This window comes from Pyricularia oryzae, chromosome 2 (assembly GCF_000002495.2).
Source record: "Pyricularia oryzae 70-15 chromosome 2, whole genome shotgun sequence".
Taxonomy (NCBI): domain Eukaryota; kingdom Fungi; phylum Ascomycota; class Sordariomycetes; order Magnaporthales; family Pyriculariaceae; genus Pyricularia; species Pyricularia oryzae.
The window spans coordinates 2,671,368-2,693,617 of record NC_017850.1 but is presented as its reverse complement, the minus strand read 5'-3'; the positions used below and the strand labels follow the sequence as shown (position 1 = coordinate 2,693,617).

Here is a 22,250-nt window from a genome sequence, read left to right as displayed (position 1 = left end):
CTCTTACCGTCTGTGGCCGACCTCGTCGAAGCAGCCTTATTACGGAGTACGAACAAATCAGACAATACGTTGCTGCATTGCCAACTTTCTGTCAGATTTCGTTTTGTGCTTCGTGTGCAGAGTTGCCTAATGGCTGCTGTACTACCCATCCAATGCCACTACCTATTCCTCGGTGTCCCTTGTTGGGCGACCACGCCGCTGGAGTTTTCGAGGTGCCCAGGGTGGCCATAGCTGCAGCCAGCTGAGTGCAACTGCGTGATGGCAGGGTGGGGCCTGGAAACCATTGAAACAGCCCAGCACCAGCCAGCCCAGTCTTGAGAATGGAGACACTCGATTGCTTTTCCAGCGTCTCTCTCGGCCTCAATAGTTAAACGGTCTGCGACTGGCTTTTTGACGGTGGAAAAGAAATGTACATATTATCCCGTCATTACGAAGCAGTTCACAAATCAAACTTGGTGACGATAAATAACCTACACTTTTTTTTGCACGGAAATATTTTAAAGGTAGAAACGGGCAGCGGAGGTAGACAAGCAGAATACCTTCCATCCCAGGTGGAAAAGGTTAGTACGCTCGCAACGTAGTAGCAGCGGTCACCATAGCAAAGCCATAAGACTGAGCCACGTGCCGTGCCGGGTCGCCCTGGAGAAGCGTCTTCGCCTGGCCGCCCGTCCCCACCCTCCTAGTTCTAGTCACTTGTGAACAATTGAGCTAGGAAATAGCCAGAGTCGGTGCGGTGCTCTTTTCTCTCTGCCTCCGATCAATCCTCTGTCAGAATGTTCCCTTCCGCACTTGTCCAGCATCATGACATGCCGGTGATGTTCTGATTTCAGGTTTGACATCTCTGAGCAGTGTTGCGTATTTAGTATTGCAATGGTACATAAACTCAAGCGACATTAGGACTACATAAAACGCACCACTGCGCGTCGTACTCTTCTTTGAGCAGCTGTGGGAATCCGTAGATCCCTGGCCCTTGTCCCACCTACCAAGACCCCCCCCCCCCCCCCCCCCCGTTCTGCCCCGTCTTGGGTGGCTGGCCCACAATAGCGGGACAGGTACTGGGTACAAAGCTTCCTGCTGACTGTTCGCTGAGTGGCTGGTCGGCTCACCGCCCGTGCGCCCCTGTAGCTCAAAACTACAGCGCACAGCGACCGCTCGTTGACCAGGCGGCCGAGAGGTACCGTCTACCTTTGTTTAGGTTGTCTCAATCGTCGTGGGGCTGGCCTTGCATACAAAGCAAAAGGAGGAGAGAGACTGTGCCTAGAGGTACCCGGCCGGAACGCCTGGCCCCTGCAACTCACCAACTCCGCCCTCCACTGACGTTCCCACTCCATTTCTCGTGCCTCTTTCGTTGCTCGCTCCACCCACCCATCCATTCTTTGCCTGCGTGCGTGTCGGGGCGATCCCAGGTGCATCTTCCGTACGACCTCTTTCGCCCCGGGTTTGCTTTGTACTGCCTTTGCTCTGCTTGCTCATCACTGCTTGCGAGTGAGTGTGGTGTCTGTACGCCCTCTTTGGAAACAACTGTTGGATCACTTCTTGCTCCGTCCTTCTTTTTTCCCGGCCATTGTTCTTTGGATCTGCCAATTTACTTGTTACCTCATCACTGAACTGGCAACCCCCTGTTCCTCTCGTTTCTTTGCTTTACTCTACCCGCTCTGCATCCTGCTCCCAGTTATTCGGTTTTCTTTGGACCGACATTAACACTTTCCCTTTCGATATCGACCGCCTCCTTAGCTCGCCAGGAACCTCCAGAAGATCTATCGGCATACAATGAGGTGAAGAGTGCTGCACCACGGAAGGATACTGGCAGCATTGAAAGCCTGAAGAACGTCTGTCGGCTTCGGCCGCCCGCCACCCTCGGCTGGTCTGACAACTGACGTCCTCTTACCCCCTTTACTCTCTTGACGAAACCAACAACAACCCATTCTTTTTCGACTAATGCCAATCGACCTGACCACGACCGACCACGATAACGAGCCAGCGGAATTCTCGTTGTGAATTGAACTCGGACGAAAAGCAAGACGGCCGAGCCGAGTTGCCCATCAAGATGTCTCTCGTCATTCCGGCAGGGGGTCTGGAGCTGGAGACGTCGGTCGACAAGATGACCAGTCTCCCGCTCCAGGCTTTTGCCATAACCCTGAGCGATGACATGCTTGAGGACCTGATAGACAGCTTCCAAAATGGCCAGGAGATCGAGTTGTCCCTGGGGCAGTCACCGGTAGGTTTATTTTGGATCGAACCCCAATAGTGATGCCTCTTTGGAGGTACCTTGCTGTTTGCCTTTGCCCATCAATTGCCTGGATACAATCAGAATAATTCTTGTGATTGTGAACAATAGCTTTAGAAGAAAAGCTGGTCTCTGTGCGCTCCCGCAACCTGCTTGGCGAAGATAGCATTTAGCCCTAAATCTCGACCATGCATGAACCATAACTCACCTATCCGTCAACTTACGATCCACTGACACTATTCTGTTCGTATCTCAAGGCTTTCCTCTACGGCGGCAACACAGCACCCATCACTCGAATCCCCGAGAATTTCTCCTACGACCTCTACGTTACCGATCCGAACTCGCCCGAAACGGCTAGCCTTGCACCCAACCCGACGATGCCAATATTCAAGAAACAACACCTCAACTTGGTCAAGAAGCCCAAGTACATGCCAAAGGGCTTCATTGACGAAGATGAGGCCCCGGAGCTGGGAGCTTTAGAGATCATCGAGAACCCGGAAAAGTCTCAGACGTCCTCACAGTATGCATTCTGTGTCCAACTGACCTTTTTACCCAGTGGTCAGGTAACTAACGGTAGAGCTCACTTTAAAGGTCCAAGAGCTCTTCACTTCAACCTCAGTCTGCGCTGAACAAGAAGCCGAAGTCTGCGACGGCCGGGAAGAAGACGGCGGCTAGTAATGCGATAACCATGTCCACACAGGCTCGCTCGCGTCCGACAAGCCCGGCAATCAGCGCCGTTGGCTCTCCTCTTCCCGAGTCGTCGATCGAATCTTCGCACCAGCAAATCGTGAAGGAGGCTAAAGAACTACGCGCACCGCTCATCCACGCCCTCGCTGTTCGGGAGATGACATATGACGAACTCTGGGAGAAGTGGGGCAAGGGTGATGATGACGAGTCGAGGCGGGAGTTCCGTAATATTCTGAGCAAGGTCGCCGAGCAGGTCAAGAACTCTAACAAGTACATGATGAAGAAGAACCACTGGAAGGAGTTGGATGTCTGGAATCACAATTACGACTCGGATTCGGACCGCCAAACCGCCATCGACAATGCTGTGCGGCACTTTGACAAGATGCGAATTGGTGCCTCGGAGCCAGAGTGGCAGAAGCTGTTGCCGTTTGACGACCGTGGAAAGGGCAAGTGTCTGAGCAAGCTTCAAGCTTCGTTAGCCAGGGGCCCGAAAGGACTCACTGTTCACGTTCAGAATGCAGACGATACGAGCGGAGCTGGTTCGCCAGACACGGACAACCGCTCTATCAGCGGGTCGCAGCCCATGTCCAGGTCGAGCTCACAAAACAAGCCAAAGAAGGCAGTCGAAAAGAAACCAGCTGTTTCAGCACCGAAAAAGCCGACCGCTCCCAAGGTTTCTCCCTCCAAGCCCGCCGCCAAGCCGGCAGCCAAGACAGGAGCCAGAGGTCCGCTATCAAAAGAAATCATCACCGATTCTGACGAATCCAGTGACGAGATCCCGCTTTCGCAGACAAAGAACGTGGTCAAAAAACAAGCGGCACCTGCGGTGAGGGCTCCCAAGCCTCCAATATCTGCACCAGTTTCGGGTCCTTCGTCCCTTCCCAAGAAGCCCCCGCCACCTGCGGCACGCGAGCCAGCCAAGCCGCAGATCACAGCAAAGCCGCCGGTGAAGAGACCACGCGAGGAGGAGGACAGCAGTTCCAGCTCGGGCACACCACTTGCTAAGAAGTTCAAGGTCAAGGAGCCAGTGAGGGCACCAAAAGAGCCCATCAGGGCACCGAAAGAACCTATCAGGGCGCCAAAGGAAACTACTGTCAGGGCACCCAAGGAGGTCATCCGTGCGCCACGAGAGACGAAGCCGACCAAGGAACCCAAGGCTGCGCCTTTGCCTGTCAGCAAGCCCCGTCCCGCAGACTCGAGTCAGAGCACGTCGAGGACCGGAAGCTCGAATATATCGTTCAACCGGTCGAAGAACACATCGCCTGCCAAGTCTTCGCCTCTTGCATCATCGCCCCCAACCAATGCTTCCGATATCGATCCGGCTGAGGAGGCCATGATTGCTAATGCCAATCGCAAACGCAAGGCTGACGCATACTACAACGACTCATCGTCGACCACTAGCAGCAGCAGCAGCAACGTACAAACTTCGGGCAAGAACTCGATTAAAAAGCGCACCCACGACGATGACGTGAGCGTGAGCAGAAGAGGCGCTGGTAGCAAGCTTCCTCCGGATGTTGTAGCCAAAGCACGCCGCTTCAAAGAGGCGTACTCGGATTACGAGCGACTGCACTATGAGCTTTCGGGAATGAACAACCCCGAGGAGAGCAAGCTCAATGAGCTCATGAACATGCACCGCAGGTTGGAAAAGATGAAGAAGGAGATATACTCGACCACAGGTGCTACTTACAATGGGGACCGTGACCGTGCTCACAAGTCTGGAGAGCAGAAGCGGAGTAGCGCCGTGGCCAGCAGCCGCCGCGAGCGCGACGAGTACAACGACTATGGCCGGCATTGAGATTTGAGGAGGCGATCAAAGTTGAGCGATACTGCGCCGATAATATTATTCTTGGCAGCGATTCGCTCCTTCGCATCTCGAACCTGTTGCTGAAACAAGTCGATTGACTCGGTGTGCTTCTGCTCCCAAGACTCGGATCGCAAAGGCGGATCTCCTATACCAGGTGGCCGATGTGTCTTGATTATTTCCCGAGAAGTGTTCTTTTTTTAACACAACTTTGTTTTGCTTTTCAATGATCGTTATACTGCATATTTCTCAAGTTTTACCCCGGAGTGCTCCACAGAAGCAACTCTTGCACATCTCATTCCATCATTTTATGGCGCACCTTGGTTCTGGAGTTCATGGGCGGCATATAACAAATGACAGCATCTTTTGTCTTGATGGAAAATGGTCTTTTGGATTAACTACTCCCCTTGTCCTCTCTTTCCTTTGCATTAATCATATACAAACACCTGGGGAGCATATCATGATCCTTTATCGTTTACTCTTCGGGACAGGCAGGGGCATTTGAAATTAAGCGATACCACACCAGGATATACTTGGTATTTCAGTCCCACTAGGAGAACTGAATGGCGGAGGGGGTCGAAAACAGGACTGGAAAGATTGTGAGGGATGACGATAGGGGTTTCAAAGGTTGCTACTATGCTTAACTAGTTGACAGTTTGAATCAGCTACCTGACGTTTTGGTTCCTTTGCTTGCATTTGACTCAAGGACTCTTGTTGGTTTTCATGTAGTCTTTTTTTCAACGTCTCTAGCAGGTTTAGAGCAAGGGTTCATTTAGCTACCGAATTGAACACAGAAAGTTAAGCTCACGACCGCGAACTGCAGGCTGTTGATGGGCATACTGGAGATATGTGGTGAAGGTTCAGATCCGGCAAATGATCAAGGTTATATATGCATGTGTTTTACATATGAGTTGGGAACAACTTATCCGATTGAAAAGCTATCTGACGAGCTGAATATACACCCCATTAAGCGTTATAGCCTGACCACTCCGCGGGTCCCCGGCCCTCCGTATCCTCCCAACAAGGATTCAGACGAGGACGAAATCCGTCTCATCAAGTGAGCACCTTGTACTCGCTTGGCGCCAGCCCTCCCCCAGCCCCATCCTCAACCGGCAGGCGACGCCATTCCTCGAACCTGGCGATCTTGCCGCGCTCGATGACCAGATCCACGACCCCGGAAAACTGCCAGCTGTCTCCTCGTCTCTGCTGCTGGTGCTGCTTACCACCGCCACCGCCACCCTCGACCTCGTCTTCGCCGCCGATCCTCCAACCCCTGTTCAGAGTCCGGTACCTGCACCTCCCACAGCCGGCTTCCAGATCGATGTCGCGCCACCAGACTTCGTGGTCCGGATCGACCTCGCATGCCACGAGCACGCCGTCGTAGCCGCTGTCGCTTCCGCCACCACCACTACTGGTGTCGTCGGCGGCGGCATCGGAGTCGTCGCGGTGACTGCCCTTGCTCCCCCACCGGTCCCGGTGGTGGCGGCGCAGCGGCGAGCCGGACGACAGGATCCTCAGCTGTGCGCCATGGTCCACGTAGACGAGATCCGGGGCAAAGTGGGATAGGAATGGCGTCGGGTCGGGATCCGCCCAGGCACTGGAGATGAGGTGTGGGATGTGCCGGATGTCGATGTCGACGCCGGCGGGTGCTGCTGGTACTGCTTCTGTTGCTGTTTTGTCGGGTTGGGGCTTTGATTGGGTGGGTTTGTTGTTGGTTTTGTTGCCGTCGCTATTGTTGTTATTGTTCTTGATGCTCTCGCGCCTGACCGAGGCATTCTTGCTGCGTGTGCGTGTTGGCGGCCGAGGCGGGAATATCTGCTTGCGCAGTTGTCTTTTGGTCCGAGGGGATAACATGTGTATGGAATATTCTTTTTGGAATTTCGTCCTGGAGGTTGAAACTGGGTTAAAAAAATATAAAAAAAAGCCCAGTACCAGCGAAATATCGTAGAGAGCTGTAAGGGTATGGTGATTTGATGAATAGTAGCAAAGGCGAGGTCAGTGATCTGAGCTCCCCATCCCTTTTCTTCTTATTTGTTTCTTTTTCTTCTGAAGAAAAAAAAGTCCTCTCAACCAAAATAGTGAGCGATTCGGCAAAATATGACCCAGGGTCTCAAATTTTAGTAAAGTATAGCCCTTCCTTGGTGTTCCTTTGTAAACCACCCCCTCTCATCAAAACGAAAACCTCGGGCAAAAGCATCGGGGACGAGGGTGACGTTTGAATTAGATGGGATGGAGAAAAAGATAGGATGGAGCCACATGGTGTCTCCCTACCTGTTGATCGACCCCGCCACTTGAAGAGAGGGAGAGAGGAGAGAAAAAAATACACGATTGCCCACGACGGGCGGGAAAGAAAAAGAACGGAGCTAAATCCGTAATACTACCAGTACGGAAAGACGGCAAAGAAAGAAGGGAGAAGAAAGAGTAGAAACAAGAGTCGAAAGTAAGTAAGCGTACGCCTTGCTGCGCTAAAAACAAGGAAGTAAAAGACCGTGATTCCCTGCACGCTCGTGTTTGGGATCAAATCGTCAGTGTTACTCACCATCCAGTGGCTCTGCAAAAGCTGTGTGTATTCCGTACATGATATTTTTGTAAAGTTGTCCCAGCCCTGGGACCAAAACAATGGGGAGAAGAAAGAAGGGACCTTTCGTCATCGACGCAAGGGGGACGTCTGAGCTGCAAGCCGGAGAGCCGAAAAAAAAACCAACTGGCAAAATCTTGGGATGAAGAAAGCTTGAGATTCTGCGGTCGACCAAGCAGAGATCTCTGGACCAGGAATAGTCGCCTTTGGTTTTGACAGGGCCGACCAAGCCGAACCAGCTGACCTCGTGGAAGAGAGAAAAAAACAGACCGTGATTCATCAAAGCAGCCGCTCTTCCCGTGTTCGAAGCGAGCCATTCAGCTTGGATCTCCACCATCCGTCTCCGGGTCGAGTACGGCAGGTCCCAAGCTGCCAAGTACTCGCCGGCGTGGTGACAATATCACATGACATAACTATAACATATATTCCAAGCCTCGTTCGTCTTGCCCCATCGAGTCAGGATGATATTGGGGCCTGAAAAGGGTGTACTAGTTCCGCGTAATCACCACGCATCCTTTCCACGGCATGTGGCGACCAGCCCATAAGCTAAGCCTTCGGTATCCAGCAGAAATAGTAACATCAACCTTATTCTGATCGTATACAATCTCTGCGCCGCTGGCAAGGGTGCTGTGGCTGATGGTGATGATGTGGTCTTGTAGTTCCATAGCCCTCCATCCATTCGCCATTGATGTGCAAAACGCAAGTGTCCACGTCAACAATCACTTCTTCTGTTCTTCTGTCTGTTTCTTTTTGCACCTTTCTCCATTTGGAATGCGTAGTAGTCTTTCTGCCCACATGTGCCCCTGAGACGCTTCAAGGGAAACGATCCAGTCGATCACTATGAGCAAACATCCAAGCACAAACAATATCTTCAAACATACCCGTGAATCATCAACAGATCATGCACATAAAAGCACACCGCTTTTGTTCTGATCCAAAGGACTGGTGGTTTGGCTGTCATGTTACTGTTTGGGATGTTTTGGGGGGCAAGGACAGTCATTTAGTGACTGCATTGTGTGTCCTTGGTTTCGCATGCAATTATTCCGTATCTTAAGTTGCCAGAGCCGACCAGGGGTGTGCTAAAACTTTGAGAGCAATGACCTCGCAGAAGCTTCTCGGATAACTGTATTGACGACGTTAGTTCGCTCCAAATTCAACCGAATGGTATTGATATTCCAAAGAAAAATGGGCGCCGATGTGAAAGCAAGGAAACCGAGCAAAGCATCCCAGGTTGAGATCCTCTATTGACCATTCAAGCGCAAGCAGTGTACCCCGTAGTAGCCTCAGTGGTATACCAATCGATACCCAAGACAATCAATTGCCTGTTTGTCGAACAATAGAATAGTGGGCCGGGCCGATGCTTGTAAAGAACAATAGCTTGTCTGCGAATAATAGAGAATAGAAAAGGGAGCATTGTCTGCCTGGGCGGCCTCATCCTCTATAAAACGAACTCTGAGCCAGTAGAACGGCAGCCTATCTCCTGTAAAAGTCTTCTGGCATACCTAGATCATACACCAGTCCCAAGACAAGACAGGGTTTAACTCGCCAACGATCATGTCCAACGACCATAGCAGCGGAAACGGACGTAGGCGCCCGCATGGGGATCAGAGAGTTTACCATGAGAGTCCAGGCTACGGCGACGACGACGTAACAACGCATACAGCTGTGAGACATCCAAGCGACCGGTCATCGAGAGGTAGCCCTTCGGCAGCTATGTTTGTCGATCAGTGGGCACATGGCGACTCTAATGGCTCGCGACGCCCTCTAGAGGTGCGACGGTGCTGGATCGGGCCTGAGTTTTCAACATCCCGGCCCATCGGTGACGGCGTCCCACCACAGCGTGGCCATCGACAGAACTCTGGCAATCAGCAAGGGGCAAACCGCCGAGACGCCAGCTATCAAAGGCCTAGCGATCCTGGCAGTCCACAGCAACCGCGCCAGTCCCCGGTTAGCAACGCAGAGGGTGCGGGCGACATGAACAACAACAAGCAACTCGTCGTCAGAACGCAAGCACCCCGTCTACATCAGACCGGATATGCCCTACGAAGTCGCTACCCCAACTCGGACAACAACCCGAGCCTGGACTACGTGTTGGAACAGCTCGAGCGAGAGCTTCAAGCAGCAGCCAGATTTTATGGAGCATACATTGAGGCTCACGCGAAACAATTAGCCAAAGCCGCCGATGCTGGCTGCAATAGAGATGTACTCAACATGATTTGGGTGCAAGTCGTTTCGGCAAAGATCAACAACGACGTTAATGAGACAGGCCGATTTCATGACACATGTGCTGCAATCCAAGAGAAGTTGAAAACAATCAAGGATTTATCTACTCCTCTGGATGAAGCAAACTGGGACAAGCCCGGTGGCGCCCTGGAAAGCGCCATGAGCAAGCAAAGGCGGGTAGGTTTGAAGATGCTGGTAGTGCTCGTCCAAGGAATCACGATGACGGCGCAGACAGTACAGAGGGAGCGAACCAGTTGCTTGGCCGTGTACAACATGATCGAGCAAGCCCTTGCTATGCTCGATCAGAAAAAGGGAGACAACCTTTACCTGTACAAGAAGTATGACAAAGGCGATGCGGTGAGCCTAGACAACAGAGCTGAGACTGAGCAAGAGGAGAACGACGAGGCAAATGAGTCCTCCAACGGGTGGAAGGCTACCGAATGACCAAATCACTAGTCTCTTGCGATGGCCGAACGAATCGGAGGTAGCACGAGGAGATTGTACCGAACATCCAGCCAGTGAGAGAAGAATATACGAGTATGGCCGAAGTGGATGTGGGGTTGTGAGTACCAGGCGGTCAAGAGCTGCTCTGAACAATACTGTTGTTGGCAGAGCTGCTGGTGTCGGTCAGAATACAGGTCGTGATGGCAACGCTCGACTTCCCACCTTTTAGGTGTGAGCATCTAAAATGTGCATCTGGGTCGAGCCCACCATTGCGGTTATCATCAAGATAGAGTAGAGTTGATTAGCAAGTATCCCATACCTCAGATATCGCTCAGATTCTGAAACCAAGATATACCACTGACCTGAGGGAAAAATAAGTGAAGCATCGTCCTCAGCAGAGTAATCGGAATTGAATTGTTACTCGGACAAGGCCACCTCAGCCCCGAAGGGAAGAGGGACACGAGTCCCGTGGTAACGCCGCGTATCGCACTCCAGTGTCTCCCGACACAAATCTTCGCAACGGCTCTCCCAGAGGTGATCGGCTTGACGAGCTTAGAAAGCCGCCTACCGTCCCTGCTTTTCTGATGCCAATTGCAGACGTGAAGTCACGCCAGGCCGTCACGGGCTTGAAGAAGTTAGGTATCACCCGTCCTTTTTTTCTTTGCAGAAAAACGACCGCGGCTTCCCCTGATGGATGAAGATTACTCCGAATTTCTCACATGTACGGTGATGAGAGTCCATCGTGAGACAGACTCTCCGTAGGTTCGACATGGAAACGCAGCGTTGAAGAGGACGATGCTTGGGGGAGAAAGAAGAAGGGAAAGGAAAGGACGTGAATTTTTTCGGGTTTTTGACGCGTCTAGTCATACAAGGCTGAAAACCGTGGGAGATCGGCCAGCCAATCAGAAGGATTGATTGGGCGCTTCAGGTGGGGTGTAGCAACCCAATGACGACTGCTTAGCTCAGCTTGGGGTGGATGGACCCTGAATCTCGACTCATCCGGCCCTGACCGCCCTGAGAACAAAACAGGCAGGCACAATTGCCCACAAACCCCTACTCCAGCCATGGGCCATGGAGGGGAGTGATCCCCCATTTTTATTCTATCAATCGCCTCGTAATTAAACCATACATTCATTAATCGCCCCCCAGGCTAGACCCGACTAACATGCATGCGTAAATTCCCGACTCGCCTCTGGTGCTGATTCGCAGGCTCTTTCCCTCCCTTGATTAACATACATAGATCAAACAGCGTTACAACTCTAGCATCGTGAACCCATGTCCAGCGTGAAGCATAACATCGACATTTCGTACTTCCCAGGTAACAACGATAGCCACAGGCGGCTATTCTCTTCTTGTCAAGCTACTCGTTGAAGCATCTTTTTCTTCTTCTTTCTTCATCATCGCACTCGAAACGCAACAGCAATGACCAGCACACCTCAGGTTCCACCAGAGGATTTCCCTCAAATGTGGCAGAAGCCTGCCTTTGAAGACATACTCGAGTGTCTTTTGAGTCTGCGTGTGGAACCCCCGATCTGGAAGTGGAACTCGAAGCCGACACCAGCCAGACTTGAGGACAGCCAAAAGCAAACCCAGGACTTGTCGGAGAGTACTCGGCAGGCCATTGCTAGGTATTTGTCAAGTGTCATCAGTAGCCCCCTGAGCTGGCTGGAGGATGATGAACAGAGGGATGCCTTGTGGACGGAAGCAGGCCGGCGCTTGTCGGAGCGTTGCGGGAGGGCAGGTACGTCACAGCCACTCCGCTCGCTGCTTGCCTCTTGCGCTCTTTCGGAGCACCAAGACAAGGCTGTTTTTAGTGTCCACCACATGCTCACAGGCCTATAGCTATGGGCGAGATCGTCAGGAGCTGGCCTTTTGAAAGCGAAAATGGATATGCCCCCTTCGAGCTCGTCATCAGGGAGCCTCCATTGACCGGCGACTCCCTCGGGCTAAAGACTTGGGGCTCATCCTACGCTCTAGCACGCATGCTCGGCGAATTTGCCGCAGGTCCTCTGCAGCATCTAATTCAGTCCCCAGCATTACCATCATCCTCGCTACAACAGTCGCCACAAACCCGCGTATTGGAACTTGGCTCGGGCACTGGGCTGCTCGGCCTAGCGGCCGCTGCCATCTGGGCCTGTCAAGTTACGCTAAGCGACCTCCCAGATATCATGCCCAATCTTCGTCACAATGTAGAACGCAACCAACCGATTGTCAAGGCTATGGGTGGGGACTTGGCCGCAGGTGCCCTTACATGGGGTGGTAACGGGGACGATGAGATCGATCCGGATCTGTTTGGCGACAAGAATCAGTTCGAGGTACGTGATTCCTACAGGAGATGCGAGGGGACTTGACCGGCTGCATGGTAAATGACTGTATATAATATACACGGCCGCATGAATATCGCCTCGAGAAAGTGGACGACTGACTGATATGTATCTCAAGATGGTCATCGTTGCCGACCCCATGTACGACGATGACCACCCGGGACTGTTGGCCAGTGCAATAGATGACCAGCTAGCTATCTCGGCCGACGCTAGGGCACTTGTAATGGTGCCACGAAGGGACACCACCACGATCGGACTTCTCGCATCCTTCAGGCAGCTGATGGAGGGCAGCTCAGATGCTCCATTTTTCTGTAAAGATGAGGGCATAGTTGCCAGTCAAGATGACTGGGGTGGTGATGAGGAAGACGAAGCGCAGAGAAATGTCGAGTGTTGGTGGGGAATTTTCCAAAGGAGGTAGCATACACAATCTGTGGGTGGTCAATAACCCGAAGTGGCCGTTCTCGATAGATCAATAGCGTCCGTGTCCATATCCTACCTAGACAATGTATGATCTTGTTCAGGCATAGACAAAGACATACAATAGATAGAATCTTTCCTGCCAGGAATAACAGGCTGGTGGCTCTGGGGCTCTGATGCTCCGATGCTCCGAGGGACTCTTATTTCAAGGATGAACTGTTACTGGCCCCTCAAAGGCCAGACACAGGGGTACAAACGTGACCTCATGGCTTGCGAATTCATCATCTATGGCCTGTAAGTCACATCCAGCACGCATGCCGGTCACTGCCTCTCAACTTGTTTTCATCTTACATCAGGCCCCTAGGACGATATGGTGCACCAAACCGCTCCACTTTTGAGTTCCCGGTGACCCCAGATCCCTTTCACCTTGTGCTTTTCATCCTGCATTCAACAATCCTAATCACTTATTGTAATAGCTTTTGAGGCTGAGCCGACCTCTTATTGTTCACCAACACTGCTCCTATGACCTCGAATCAAGATTTCACTGAACCTCCAAGTCATCACGACAACTGCTAGCACACAATTTCCCCCCGACCGAGTTCTATGCATAATTGCTTGCTTTAGCTTCTTTCGCCTTTCTTTTCGTAATGGTTTCTTGCTCCACTGACCGTCGAGGGCCAACAGTACGTTCAACGCGTCCAAAAACGTCGCATCTTTGTCAGTAGAGCTGCTACATAAGTGGTGTTCTGCGTCATAAGAGCATAGCATAGCGAGCGGCTGCACTGGGAAGAGAGAGAGAGAGAGAGAGAGAGAGAGAGAGAGAGAGAGAGAGAGAGAGAGAGAGAGAGAGAGAGAGAGAGAGAGAGAGAGAGAGAGGGAAAAGAGAAAAAAAGGGTGAAGACGCTTCCATTGTGTGGCTGTTCAACGTCCTGACAACCAGCTGGTTCCTCCCATCAAACTCGCCAACGACAATAGATCAAGTGCTCCACCTAGGTAAGTTTCTCTATTCTCGAGTCCGCTCTCTTGTCTCTAATGCTTCACTGCTTCCCTATTCACTAGAGAAAAATTTATCCCCCTGTATCAAATTCAAGCAGGGAAATTCTTGCTCCGAGGCAAGTCACTGCAAAACAGGCATAGTCATTCTTGACCCTCTTGTCATTTCTTGAGATTTCAACCTTTTTCTTTTTTTTGGGGAAGCCTGAAAGAGGGGCACAGAACAAACATTCTGTAAAGCAGGCAGAAAAGAGTTGACCAGTCATGCCCTCCTCGAGGCGATCATCATCAGCAGCAGGCAGGGCCGAGAGGATGGTGTCGCACAATCGGTACACGTCCGAGCAGAAGCGATTCTTTGCCGTCAACGTCAAACTCTGGAACGAGAAGCAGATCACCAAGGACGAGGTCATCGAGCGCTTCAAGAAAAAGTTCAAGGACCCAAAGTTTGGCTACAGCCAGTATAGATATCTCCGCCAGGAAGTCGGCCGGGATGTGGAGTTTGGGTATGTTGTTTGTTGACTGCGGTGGCTAAGTACTTGCCGTGCTTCTCTCGGGAACATTCATTCTTTTCCCATTCAACATACACAAACGTCTGCCTACTGGCACTGACACCTCTATGATATATGCAGGGCCCCCCTTCTCCAGGCCCAGGAGCAAAAGGCCCTCGTCGTGACGGTCCCGCAACCCGCATCATGCGTACAAGGCTTCCCACACCAGCAGCCTCAGATGGCACCGGCCTCCCAAGACCTGCACGAAGACAAGTTTTCCGCACCGGTTGCAGACAGCCCGCCCTTCCTCCAGCAGGACTTCTCGAGTGGATATGGCGACTTTCCCGACTTGGAAATGCTCCTCGAAAACGATGCTGAAACCATTCCAGCGGCTTCTGTACTTCCAAGTACACGAGGCTCTACTTGTTTGATGCCAGCCCAGCAGCAAGGGCAGCAGCATCAGCATCAGCATCAGCAACAGCAACAGCCAGCCGCCACGGACGTATTCGAGTGCACCGGCGGCGGTCCATGCACTCTTCCAGTGGGAGCACCGCACAGGCACGAACCCAACGGTTCGATAGTGTTCCCAAACGAGAAGGCGATCGTGGGCATGATTGCTATGGAGAAGATGTTGATGGGGTTAGACAGTATCGATCCGCAGATCCTGAGTACACAGTCTGAGCCACCAGTCGGCAGCTGCGTATCCGGATCCGACTATACCTTCACTAGAACGACATCTCAGCAGGTCCCCTTCACTACTGCTCCGGACATTCCAAACATGAAAACCGACGACGACAGAATATTCGCCGGCTTCGAGTACGAATCTCCCGTGCTGCAAGATCCATCAACAGACCTTGGCACCACCACGGGCGGAATAAATATCGACCCCAGCCTGACAGACACGATGTTTGACTACGATATGTCGAATCAAATATACAACAGTACAAGCCAAGGCACAGCCGGGGGTACTGATTCGATGTACCTACCGACCAGCATGGGGTCAGAGTATCCCCATCGGAATCCCTGGTTGTCGACAACCAACACATCTGACAGCAACTTTCACTACAATACCAGCCCCGGCGGCCTCACGAACTGGTCCCAAGCTAGCAGCTATCATCTTGGACCGAGCAACCAGGCAGGCATCGCCAGCCCGTCGCGCTGGACAAGCCAACAGCTAGCCCGGAGGGTCATCCGGCAACCGGTAGCCGCCATGACCATCCCGCGTCGTCCGGCCATGGCGAGGCAGCAGCAGAACATGGACGCTGGATTCGGCTTCGGCCTTGGCGTCGGCGGAATGCAGATGGCGTACTCCCCCAGCACCACCGGTGTGGTGCCGTCGATGTGGCCTCAGAATAGATCACCTGCCATGGCCTCCAAGTCATCCCAGGGCTTTGATATAAAAGGTGCTGGTGGGGCTGGCACGCCACAGTAAGGTGTCATATCGGCTCCTGATGGGTCTTTTGGCGAGTTCATTGCCCTGTTACTTTTTTTTTCTTCTCTTATTTCTTTTACTTGATGGTCTGGGGTAATATGGCAATTTACGATACGTCGATCAGGCGTGGCATATTTTGGGCGTTTGAGAGCGTGCTGGAACTCGGGAAGAAAAAAAAAAGAAAAAAAAAACCTGGGGTTTTTGATATCTTTCTTTTCCCCCCACGATCAGGCCTTTACTCTCCCATGTTGCTTTACTCCCTGGAACTTCACTATTGGCATGATCGAATCAGAAACTTTGAGCGGCATGCGAGTCTATTTCTTTCTTCCTCCTTATGTTTTCGCAGTCTAGTACAATTCTCAACAGACGGCCAGTTGAGCTGGAATCTTTGTTATCTACCCTGCTTTGACCATTCTCTCCTCAATCATCATGTTCAGTTTTCTTTTCCTTCCTTTCCTTTTTTTTGCATTACCTTGGCGCCCTTGTGCAAGCTTCACGATGACTGAATGTCTTTGTTCGTCTGTTCTTTTGAAGTCCCAGCATAAAATGTGTGGATAGTGAGCAAGAGGAGCCACCAGTCAATGGTTATTGAAAATAATAGGACCCTACTACTCTAGGAATGGTTCAGGGCTGTTTGGAAGTACACAGAACATAGTCTGCACCTAATGGTAGTTTCTGGATTCGTGCGTGGCAAGGCGTTTTAAGGGACCCATCATCTTCCATGGAACACACTAGAACCAAAAGCCTCAGAATCAAAGAAATGAGTTGAGATAACCAGCCAAGCCAGTCTCATGAACAAAAGAACTGATATTGAACGCGATATCATATTAGATGGTGTGACACTGCCATTCAGCTAATCTAACCAAGGTCCTTCCCTTGGACGACTAGTCGTCAAAATCTAGGCCAACCATACATCCGATTTCTGAGGTCAACACCTTCAGATTAGACGCCATTAAGCCATTTACGCTCCCGCTCCCGCGTTAAGACCGGGAACGTACAAAAATGCTTCCCAAAACGCCACCATACGCCTTTTGTCTATATTTACAGACACCATCTATAAACTGTTATCCTTCTCTCTGCGGCACGAGAAACTCGGGTCCGTCTTCTTGGGTAGGTTTATAATGCTCTTGGGTGAGTAGAGATGTCTCATGTGCCCGATAGAGGCCTGTAGGGATGTTAGGCGTGTAACAATGATAAGAAAAACCATAAAAAAATGATATTTGGCTGGAAGGATGGTCATTTATGCCGAGGCAGCTTCGGTCTTCCCCGAGTTTTCCTTCTTGGCCTCGCCATTGACCTTGGCGGCGGCTTCTTCGCGGACCTTCTTCTGGTTGGCTATCCTCTTCTCCTCAGCGGCAACCATATCTGTCGACAGCATGTCAGCACAAAATGTCCTTTTCTCAAATCATGACAGTGCAACCCAATAAAGGGATTTGACTTACCCATCCACAGATCCTGTCCCTCGTACTCCTCCTTGTGGATCTTCTTCTCAATCAAGTGCTTGTGCTCCGGGTCGTTGGGGTCGACAACCATGACGGTCTGCCACCTTCCCCTGCCGCTCTTGGCATCAGCCGTCTCGAACACCGCGGTGGCGATGAGGACGGCCAGGGTCAGACCCTGAGCATAGACACGGGCCTGGACCAGCTTCTGGGCGGTGGTGAGGTACTTGTCCTTGCCGACAGCGGCGAGGGCGACGCCCATGCTGGCCAGCCAACTGGCGAAGACGATAGTGTACCTGTTCTCGCGGCCCCAGTCCTTGAGGCGCTGCATCTGCGAGGCCTGCTGGCGCGCCTCCTCGAGCACGCGCGTCGACTCGTCCTTGTAAAAGTTCATGGGGTCCTGCTGCTTGGCGAACGCGATACTGTACCGCTCCGCCACCGTGATAGCACCAAAGGTGCCCGACGACGTGACCAGGAAGGCGCGGAACGGCAGCGTCAGCGACCGGAAGGCGGCGTACCGTTTGGAAGCGCCCACGACGCCTGCGAGACCCAGCGCCAGGCCGACGCTACCGCCGACCAAGCCTCCCTTTATGGTTGCGCTGTAGTGGGCGGCTTCTTCTTCTTTGCTGATGACTCTCATGATTGCGGTTTTGTGGAAAGTTCGAGCTTTGGTTTCGGGAAATGTGAGTTGTAATTGGCTATCGTGGACGTGAGTTGTGTTTTACTTGATTCTCTTGTCGTGGTCTTGACTGCAGAGCGGGCTTTCAATATAGCTCGGCCCAGATGACGATATCGGTCGTAATAGTGAGATAGGGGTGGGAAAAAAAGTTTGGGGTTGATGATGTCAGAGTGTTGCCAAGTGCGATTGATAAGGCAGAACGGGGTGGATTGTGTCTGAATCGGCTTCTAACTTGAGGACAGTGGTGGCCCAAATGGATGGAGCATCTACAATTATGTACAGAGACCAAGGGTCCTCCTGTTGTCTTGAAATCAAGAAAAAAAAAACACAAGCGCAGACTACAAAAATTCGTGAAATCTCGGGTCGGTGATTGAGCACTCAATCAGCTCATTGCGTAGTGGGACGATTTCTCGGGATCTGAGAGCGCGATTGCCGAAAAAACCCTACCAAGCATTACGTGCTGATGCCATTCAGCCACATAGAGCTTGAGATTTTGAACATCTTGGCCCTGCGCTCAACAAAGTTGTGGCTGAGTTTCCGAGTTATGCCCGGGCGTGGCGTTCCCACTCAATGTGGTCATCTCCAAAGCCCGAGTTGCCATCGAGCAAATGCCCAAAGCCCGTCTGCCTTTAAAGAAGTCTTTTTTAGTGCATGTGAGCAGTGACGCATGGACTGCGATCAATCGGGAAAAAATGCGATAGTCTGGCGTTCAAAAGTTTAATGCAGGTACTTAATGTATGTATGGGCATGTACCGACCGTATTCGAGCATGGACTGCATGTGCATCCGGACCAGTGTTGTCCCAGGCCATCAGCTGCATGTTGTGGCTAGACTGGCTTGACTGCATACGGCACAGGCAAGCAAGCAAGGCAGGGTGTTGCAGACCAACCTTTGTAGTCAATCTCCAATGACTTTGCTCTGAATGCTGGATGACTGCTCACTCCGTCAGTCATCCGTCAAGGAAGGACAACCATGATGACATATATTTTCGCCCCCTATTGTTTATAAATTGAAAAAAAAAAGACTCAAGGTTCTTGAGGATTATCTATGTTACGAAACGTTGTTAGCACATGCTGCCTGCTTTGCAGTAACTAACCTAGCTGCCACACAAGGCCGAGACATGGGCGAAACCGCCAGCTGAAGGACTACCGCTAACCACGGCACTAAGTGGCCGTTCTCCGAATGCCAATCGGCGCGTTCCGGCTTACACGCCTTTACGGGCCTAGCCTCGCTGCCACGCGTTTTAGCTTCAAAATCCACGGCGAAGTTGTTCCGAGAGGCATGTGCCTGCTGGTGCTGCAAGTGCTGCTGTCATCCGCCCATCAATCAATCCCCCCATTCAGACCCCGAATTCTGCCTAACCCTACCTAGACCGAGGCAACGCTAGTTTAATTTCGTTTTGCTCTTTTTGAGCGGTTTTTGGAACTCAGTCACGGCGGAATTAATTCCCCATGATCGAATGGCGAGACTCCATACGGAGCAGATGCAAGTAGGCGCTGGTTCCACGCAATAATCGCCCTTGGGTGGACACTTGCAAAAACAAGTCCAGTTTTGAGCATTGTGAACCGACCAAATCACATGGTATGCTAATTACTATGGTACAGCAAAACAAATATTTTAGCTAGATGTCCACTCTGCGTACTGTAGTACGACGGTAGTTACTTCGTAGGTACACTTTTTTTTTCGGGGTCCGATCGGATTTAATTGTGAGGCGCAATTCTTGGCCTGGGCACAAACCATCCCAAAACCTTCAAGGTTTACCTGCCGACGAACCTTCTATTTGTAGCAAAGATCGGCACAAAACATAAATTTACTGCAGGAAGGGTCTTTTGGATTTCCGATGTTTCTGCACCGTTTTTTTGCAGAAAACAAAGTGACTTCCTGGACTGCTTTGGTATATCCACTTTACAAAATGTATTCTGAAGAGAGACAAAAAAAAGAAGAAAAAAAGCGAAAAAGCTAGTTTTATTAGCAGGGAAGAGCAAGATGAGTCCTCCAGCCTAAACCAAAGTCCAGTAGTCTCGCTGCGAAGTTCTGATCAAATGGGAGGGTTGCTCTCTCACTGCTGGAAAATCCAATGTCGCTGAAGTGCGCTGCACCATGTTGCAGTGAGTAAAGAACCTGTTACACTGAGAAAGGACCTCTCTCTGGAACAAAGCACAGAGCAACTCACCGCCACACGCGCCGTTGTTCCGACAGCCCTAGAACAAGTCTGGAAGACGTCCGAAGTTTGGGAACAATACCAAGGCAAGGTTCCCTGGGACGGCGACCGCATCAAACCGTCTGTCGTTCTACTGACTTACTGAGTTAGGTAACCTGTGAGGTCTGCAGGGCAGGTCCCTACTTGTTGACAACAACGCAGTCTAGACCTATTGGTTGGTTCGAGGATACGTAATGAACAAGGGGCCCCTATTACATGTTACATGATTCGGTCATTTGCATGTCCCCAAAACGGAGCGCCAAGCTTTATGCGGCCACGAAGAGCCGCCCCAAAGGGCTGCAAGTTGGTACGCGGTACGTAGTAGACCTTTATTTGCAATTTGACGACTACTTTAGATGCGAATGCGATTGGCAAAAGAAATACCCGCGCCAACTCCGCGGGTGACTTTGAGGACTGCCTTAGATCTTAAAGCAGTAGAAGTGATTGCTTGGCCAGAAATCCCCATCTTTACAACATATATTTCAAATGCTGCAAGAGTTCTATCTGTGCTGGCTGGGAATGTGCCCCCCCCCCATGTTTTATTACGACGTACTATGTAAGCCCCTAAATATAGGTTACCGCAATGTAGTAAATATTGTCTCTCAAAACCTCGTTGGACATAGAGCGTCTGTGCGTGTGCATCTCTGCCAGCCAAGAAAGTTTAATTCTCGGCCAGAATATGATTCGACCAAAAGGAGAAACTCAGGACCTTTTCGCAAGATGCCGTTTTGCTTCCACCGGCCTCCCCAATGAACGGGATCCCCCCTTGGCGATATGGATTGTATAACCACAGCGATTTCTACTTTTACAATAATTTCGGGGGATATTCAGGCAATCCAATTACCGTCATGCCAGCTTGTTGTATTTTGAGCGCCAAGTCACGCGACAGTCCATTACAATTTTGAGACGTCGGGTGGCCCGAGACGAGGCCTGTTCCGGATGTTGCCGCAAAACGCCAAGACCCTGCTATTAGAGAACAATCCCTACTCGGTCTACCAAACCGGCGGGCTATGGGAATACACTCTTTTTTGTTTGTTTGTTTATTTTTGTCCTTTCAAAATAGGGGTTGCCGAGAGCCATGGTTGAGTGTCAATCGTATCCATGCAGTCCTTGAACCTATGCTATCAGTCATCTCTTGTTGTATTATAATAGTCAATAGTCACGAGAAAGGGGAACCCGTGTCAGGAGAAAATATCGGACACTAGTCCGAGAGCAGAATAGAGAGGCTCCAGAAAAACGGTTTGACGCGTACGGACGAGGTTGTCGACGGGCGCCCTGTTGTCGTGGAGCTTGGCTCGTCTCAAAATGCCAAGGGACTTGGGACCGGGTACCGAGTTGTCAGAAATACGACCTTTGTTGCTAACTCTCAATAAGCCTTTTTTCCTATAGGCTGGACGACGAAGCAGACATTTGTGTCCCCTTGCTAAAATTCGTCTGGGTCTCCTTGCTACTATAATACTATTACAAGTTGTATGGGGAGTCTGGCAAGTCTGGCAACCAAGTCAATGGGCGTTCTTTGTAAGGTTTATTAAATGAAGTCATATTACACACTACTCGCTGGCTATGAGTTTGTAAACAATCAAGTAGATACTTGCATCTTGCAGCCTGTTGTGGACCCCCCCTTCTCGGGGCACACATACCTACCAACTAACTACCTACCCAACTTTTACAATATAGTCGCCGCCGATCACGGAACCGAGGCTCAGCAAGGCAATGGTTAAAGTAACGATGAGAGTAAACGAATCGACACCACAAACTCCCCTTTAGTCCACGGAATATGACCCCGATCAATCTGGTCCGACTCCTTTTTTTTTTGTCTCTCTTCTTTCCATCATTGGGAGCCCCATTGTTTCCGTTTTCCACTTGCGGCGCTTCGTTGTAACCGTTTCGGGATTTTGTTGTCGTAGACGCTAGCAGGGACACGAGTGACAAAAAGTCAAGTCGGCCCTGTCCAGTGTCCTTAATGATGGATGCCAGACAGTTGGAGTGGGGAAAAAGAGAATAAATCGGACAACTGTGCGTGGGATTCTCCAAGTGAACTGTGTTGTGCTAATGTACCGCAGGATAAATGGGTATCCAGTTCGACTACCATAGTACGTAAAGGTTTCGTTTGTAGGGTTCCCTTCGGATAACAGGCCTGCCCCCACCAAATGACAAAAAAAAAGCCACATGGTTAATCCCAGCACGTTGTTTTTGTGATGCTCTATTATTTTTATTTTTTGCGAGTGCCAAAAAACGATTCCCTGTCCGCCACGCCTTGTGTCACGGTACTACTTGTGGGCTTGGGACTGGAGTTCTCGGAAATACCCCTAAAGCACT

At 51.1% G+C, this 22,250-nt stretch overlaps 6 protein-coding genes across 6 annotated transcripts; 4 read left to right on the top strand and 2 right to left on the bottom strand.

The window, feature by feature from the left end:
• Positions 1–1,324: 1,324 nt before the first annotated feature.
• On the top strand, positions 1,325–5,569 carry MGG_01215 (uncharacterized protein). Its single transcript, XM_003714061.1, has 3 exons — positions 1,325–2,218; positions 2,485–2,747; positions 2,819–5,569. The coding sequence occupies exons 1-3, from the start codon at positions 2,048–2,050 to the stop codon at positions 4,707–4,709; spliced, it is 2,325 nt and encodes a 774-aa protein (XP_003714109.1). The 5' UTR covers positions 1,325–2,047; the 3' UTR covers positions 4,710–5,569.
• A 199-nt stretch (positions 5,570–5,768) lies between these two features.
• On the bottom strand, positions 5,769–6,756 carry MGG_01214 (uncharacterized protein; the record flags this gene model as incomplete). Its single annotated transcript, XM_003714060.1, has 1 exon — positions 5,769–6,756. The coding sequence occupies exon 1, from the start codon at positions 6,567–6,569 to the stop codon at positions 5,769–5,771; it is 801 nt and encodes a 266-aa protein (XP_003714108.1). The 5' UTR covers positions 6,570–6,756.
• Positions 6,757–8,847: 2,091 nt separating this feature from the next.
• On the top strand, positions 8,848–9,960 carry MGG_01213 (uncharacterized protein; the record flags this gene model as incomplete). The annotated part of the gene is made up of 1 exon (XM_003714059.1): positions 8,848–9,960. One exon carries the CDS (start codon positions 8,848–8,850, stop codon positions 9,958–9,960), a length of 1,113 nt encoding a protein of 370 aa, XP_003714107.1.
• Positions 9,961–11,244: 1,284 nt separating this feature from the next.
• On the top strand, positions 11,245–13,184 carry MGG_01212 (uncharacterized protein; the record flags this gene model as incomplete). Its single annotated transcript, XM_003714058.1, has 5 exons — positions 11,245–11,701; positions 11,803–12,275; positions 12,403–12,673; positions 12,857–12,995; positions 13,178–13,184. The coding sequence occupies exons 1-5, from the start codon at positions 11,383–11,385 to the stop codon at positions 13,182–13,184; spliced, it is 1,209 nt and encodes a 402-aa protein (XP_003714106.1). The 5' UTR covers positions 11,245–11,382.
• A 774-nt stretch (positions 13,185–13,958) lies between these two features.
• On the top strand, positions 13,959–15,614 carry MGG_01211 (uncharacterized protein; the record flags this gene model as incomplete). Its single annotated transcript, XM_003714057.1, has 3 exons — positions 13,959–14,197; positions 14,324–15,160; positions 15,257–15,614. 3 exons carry the CDS (start codon positions 13,959–13,961, stop codon positions 15,612–15,614), a joined length of 1,434 nt encoding a protein of 477 aa, XP_003714105.1.
• A 738-nt stretch (positions 15,615–16,352) lies between these two features.
• MGG_01210 (mitochondrial hypoxia responsive domain-containing protein) lies at positions 16,353–18,038 on the bottom strand. Its single transcript, XM_003714056.1, has 2 exons — positions 17,057–18,038; positions 16,353–16,979 (listed from the first exon to the last, which is right to left on the bottom strand). The coding sequence occupies exons 1-2, from the start codon at positions 17,691–17,693 to the stop codon at positions 16,855–16,857; spliced, it is 762 nt and encodes a 253-aa protein (XP_003714104.1). The 5' UTR covers positions 17,694–18,038; the 3' UTR covers positions 16,353–16,854.
• Between the last annotated feature and the right edge of the window lie 4,212 nt (positions 18,039–22,250).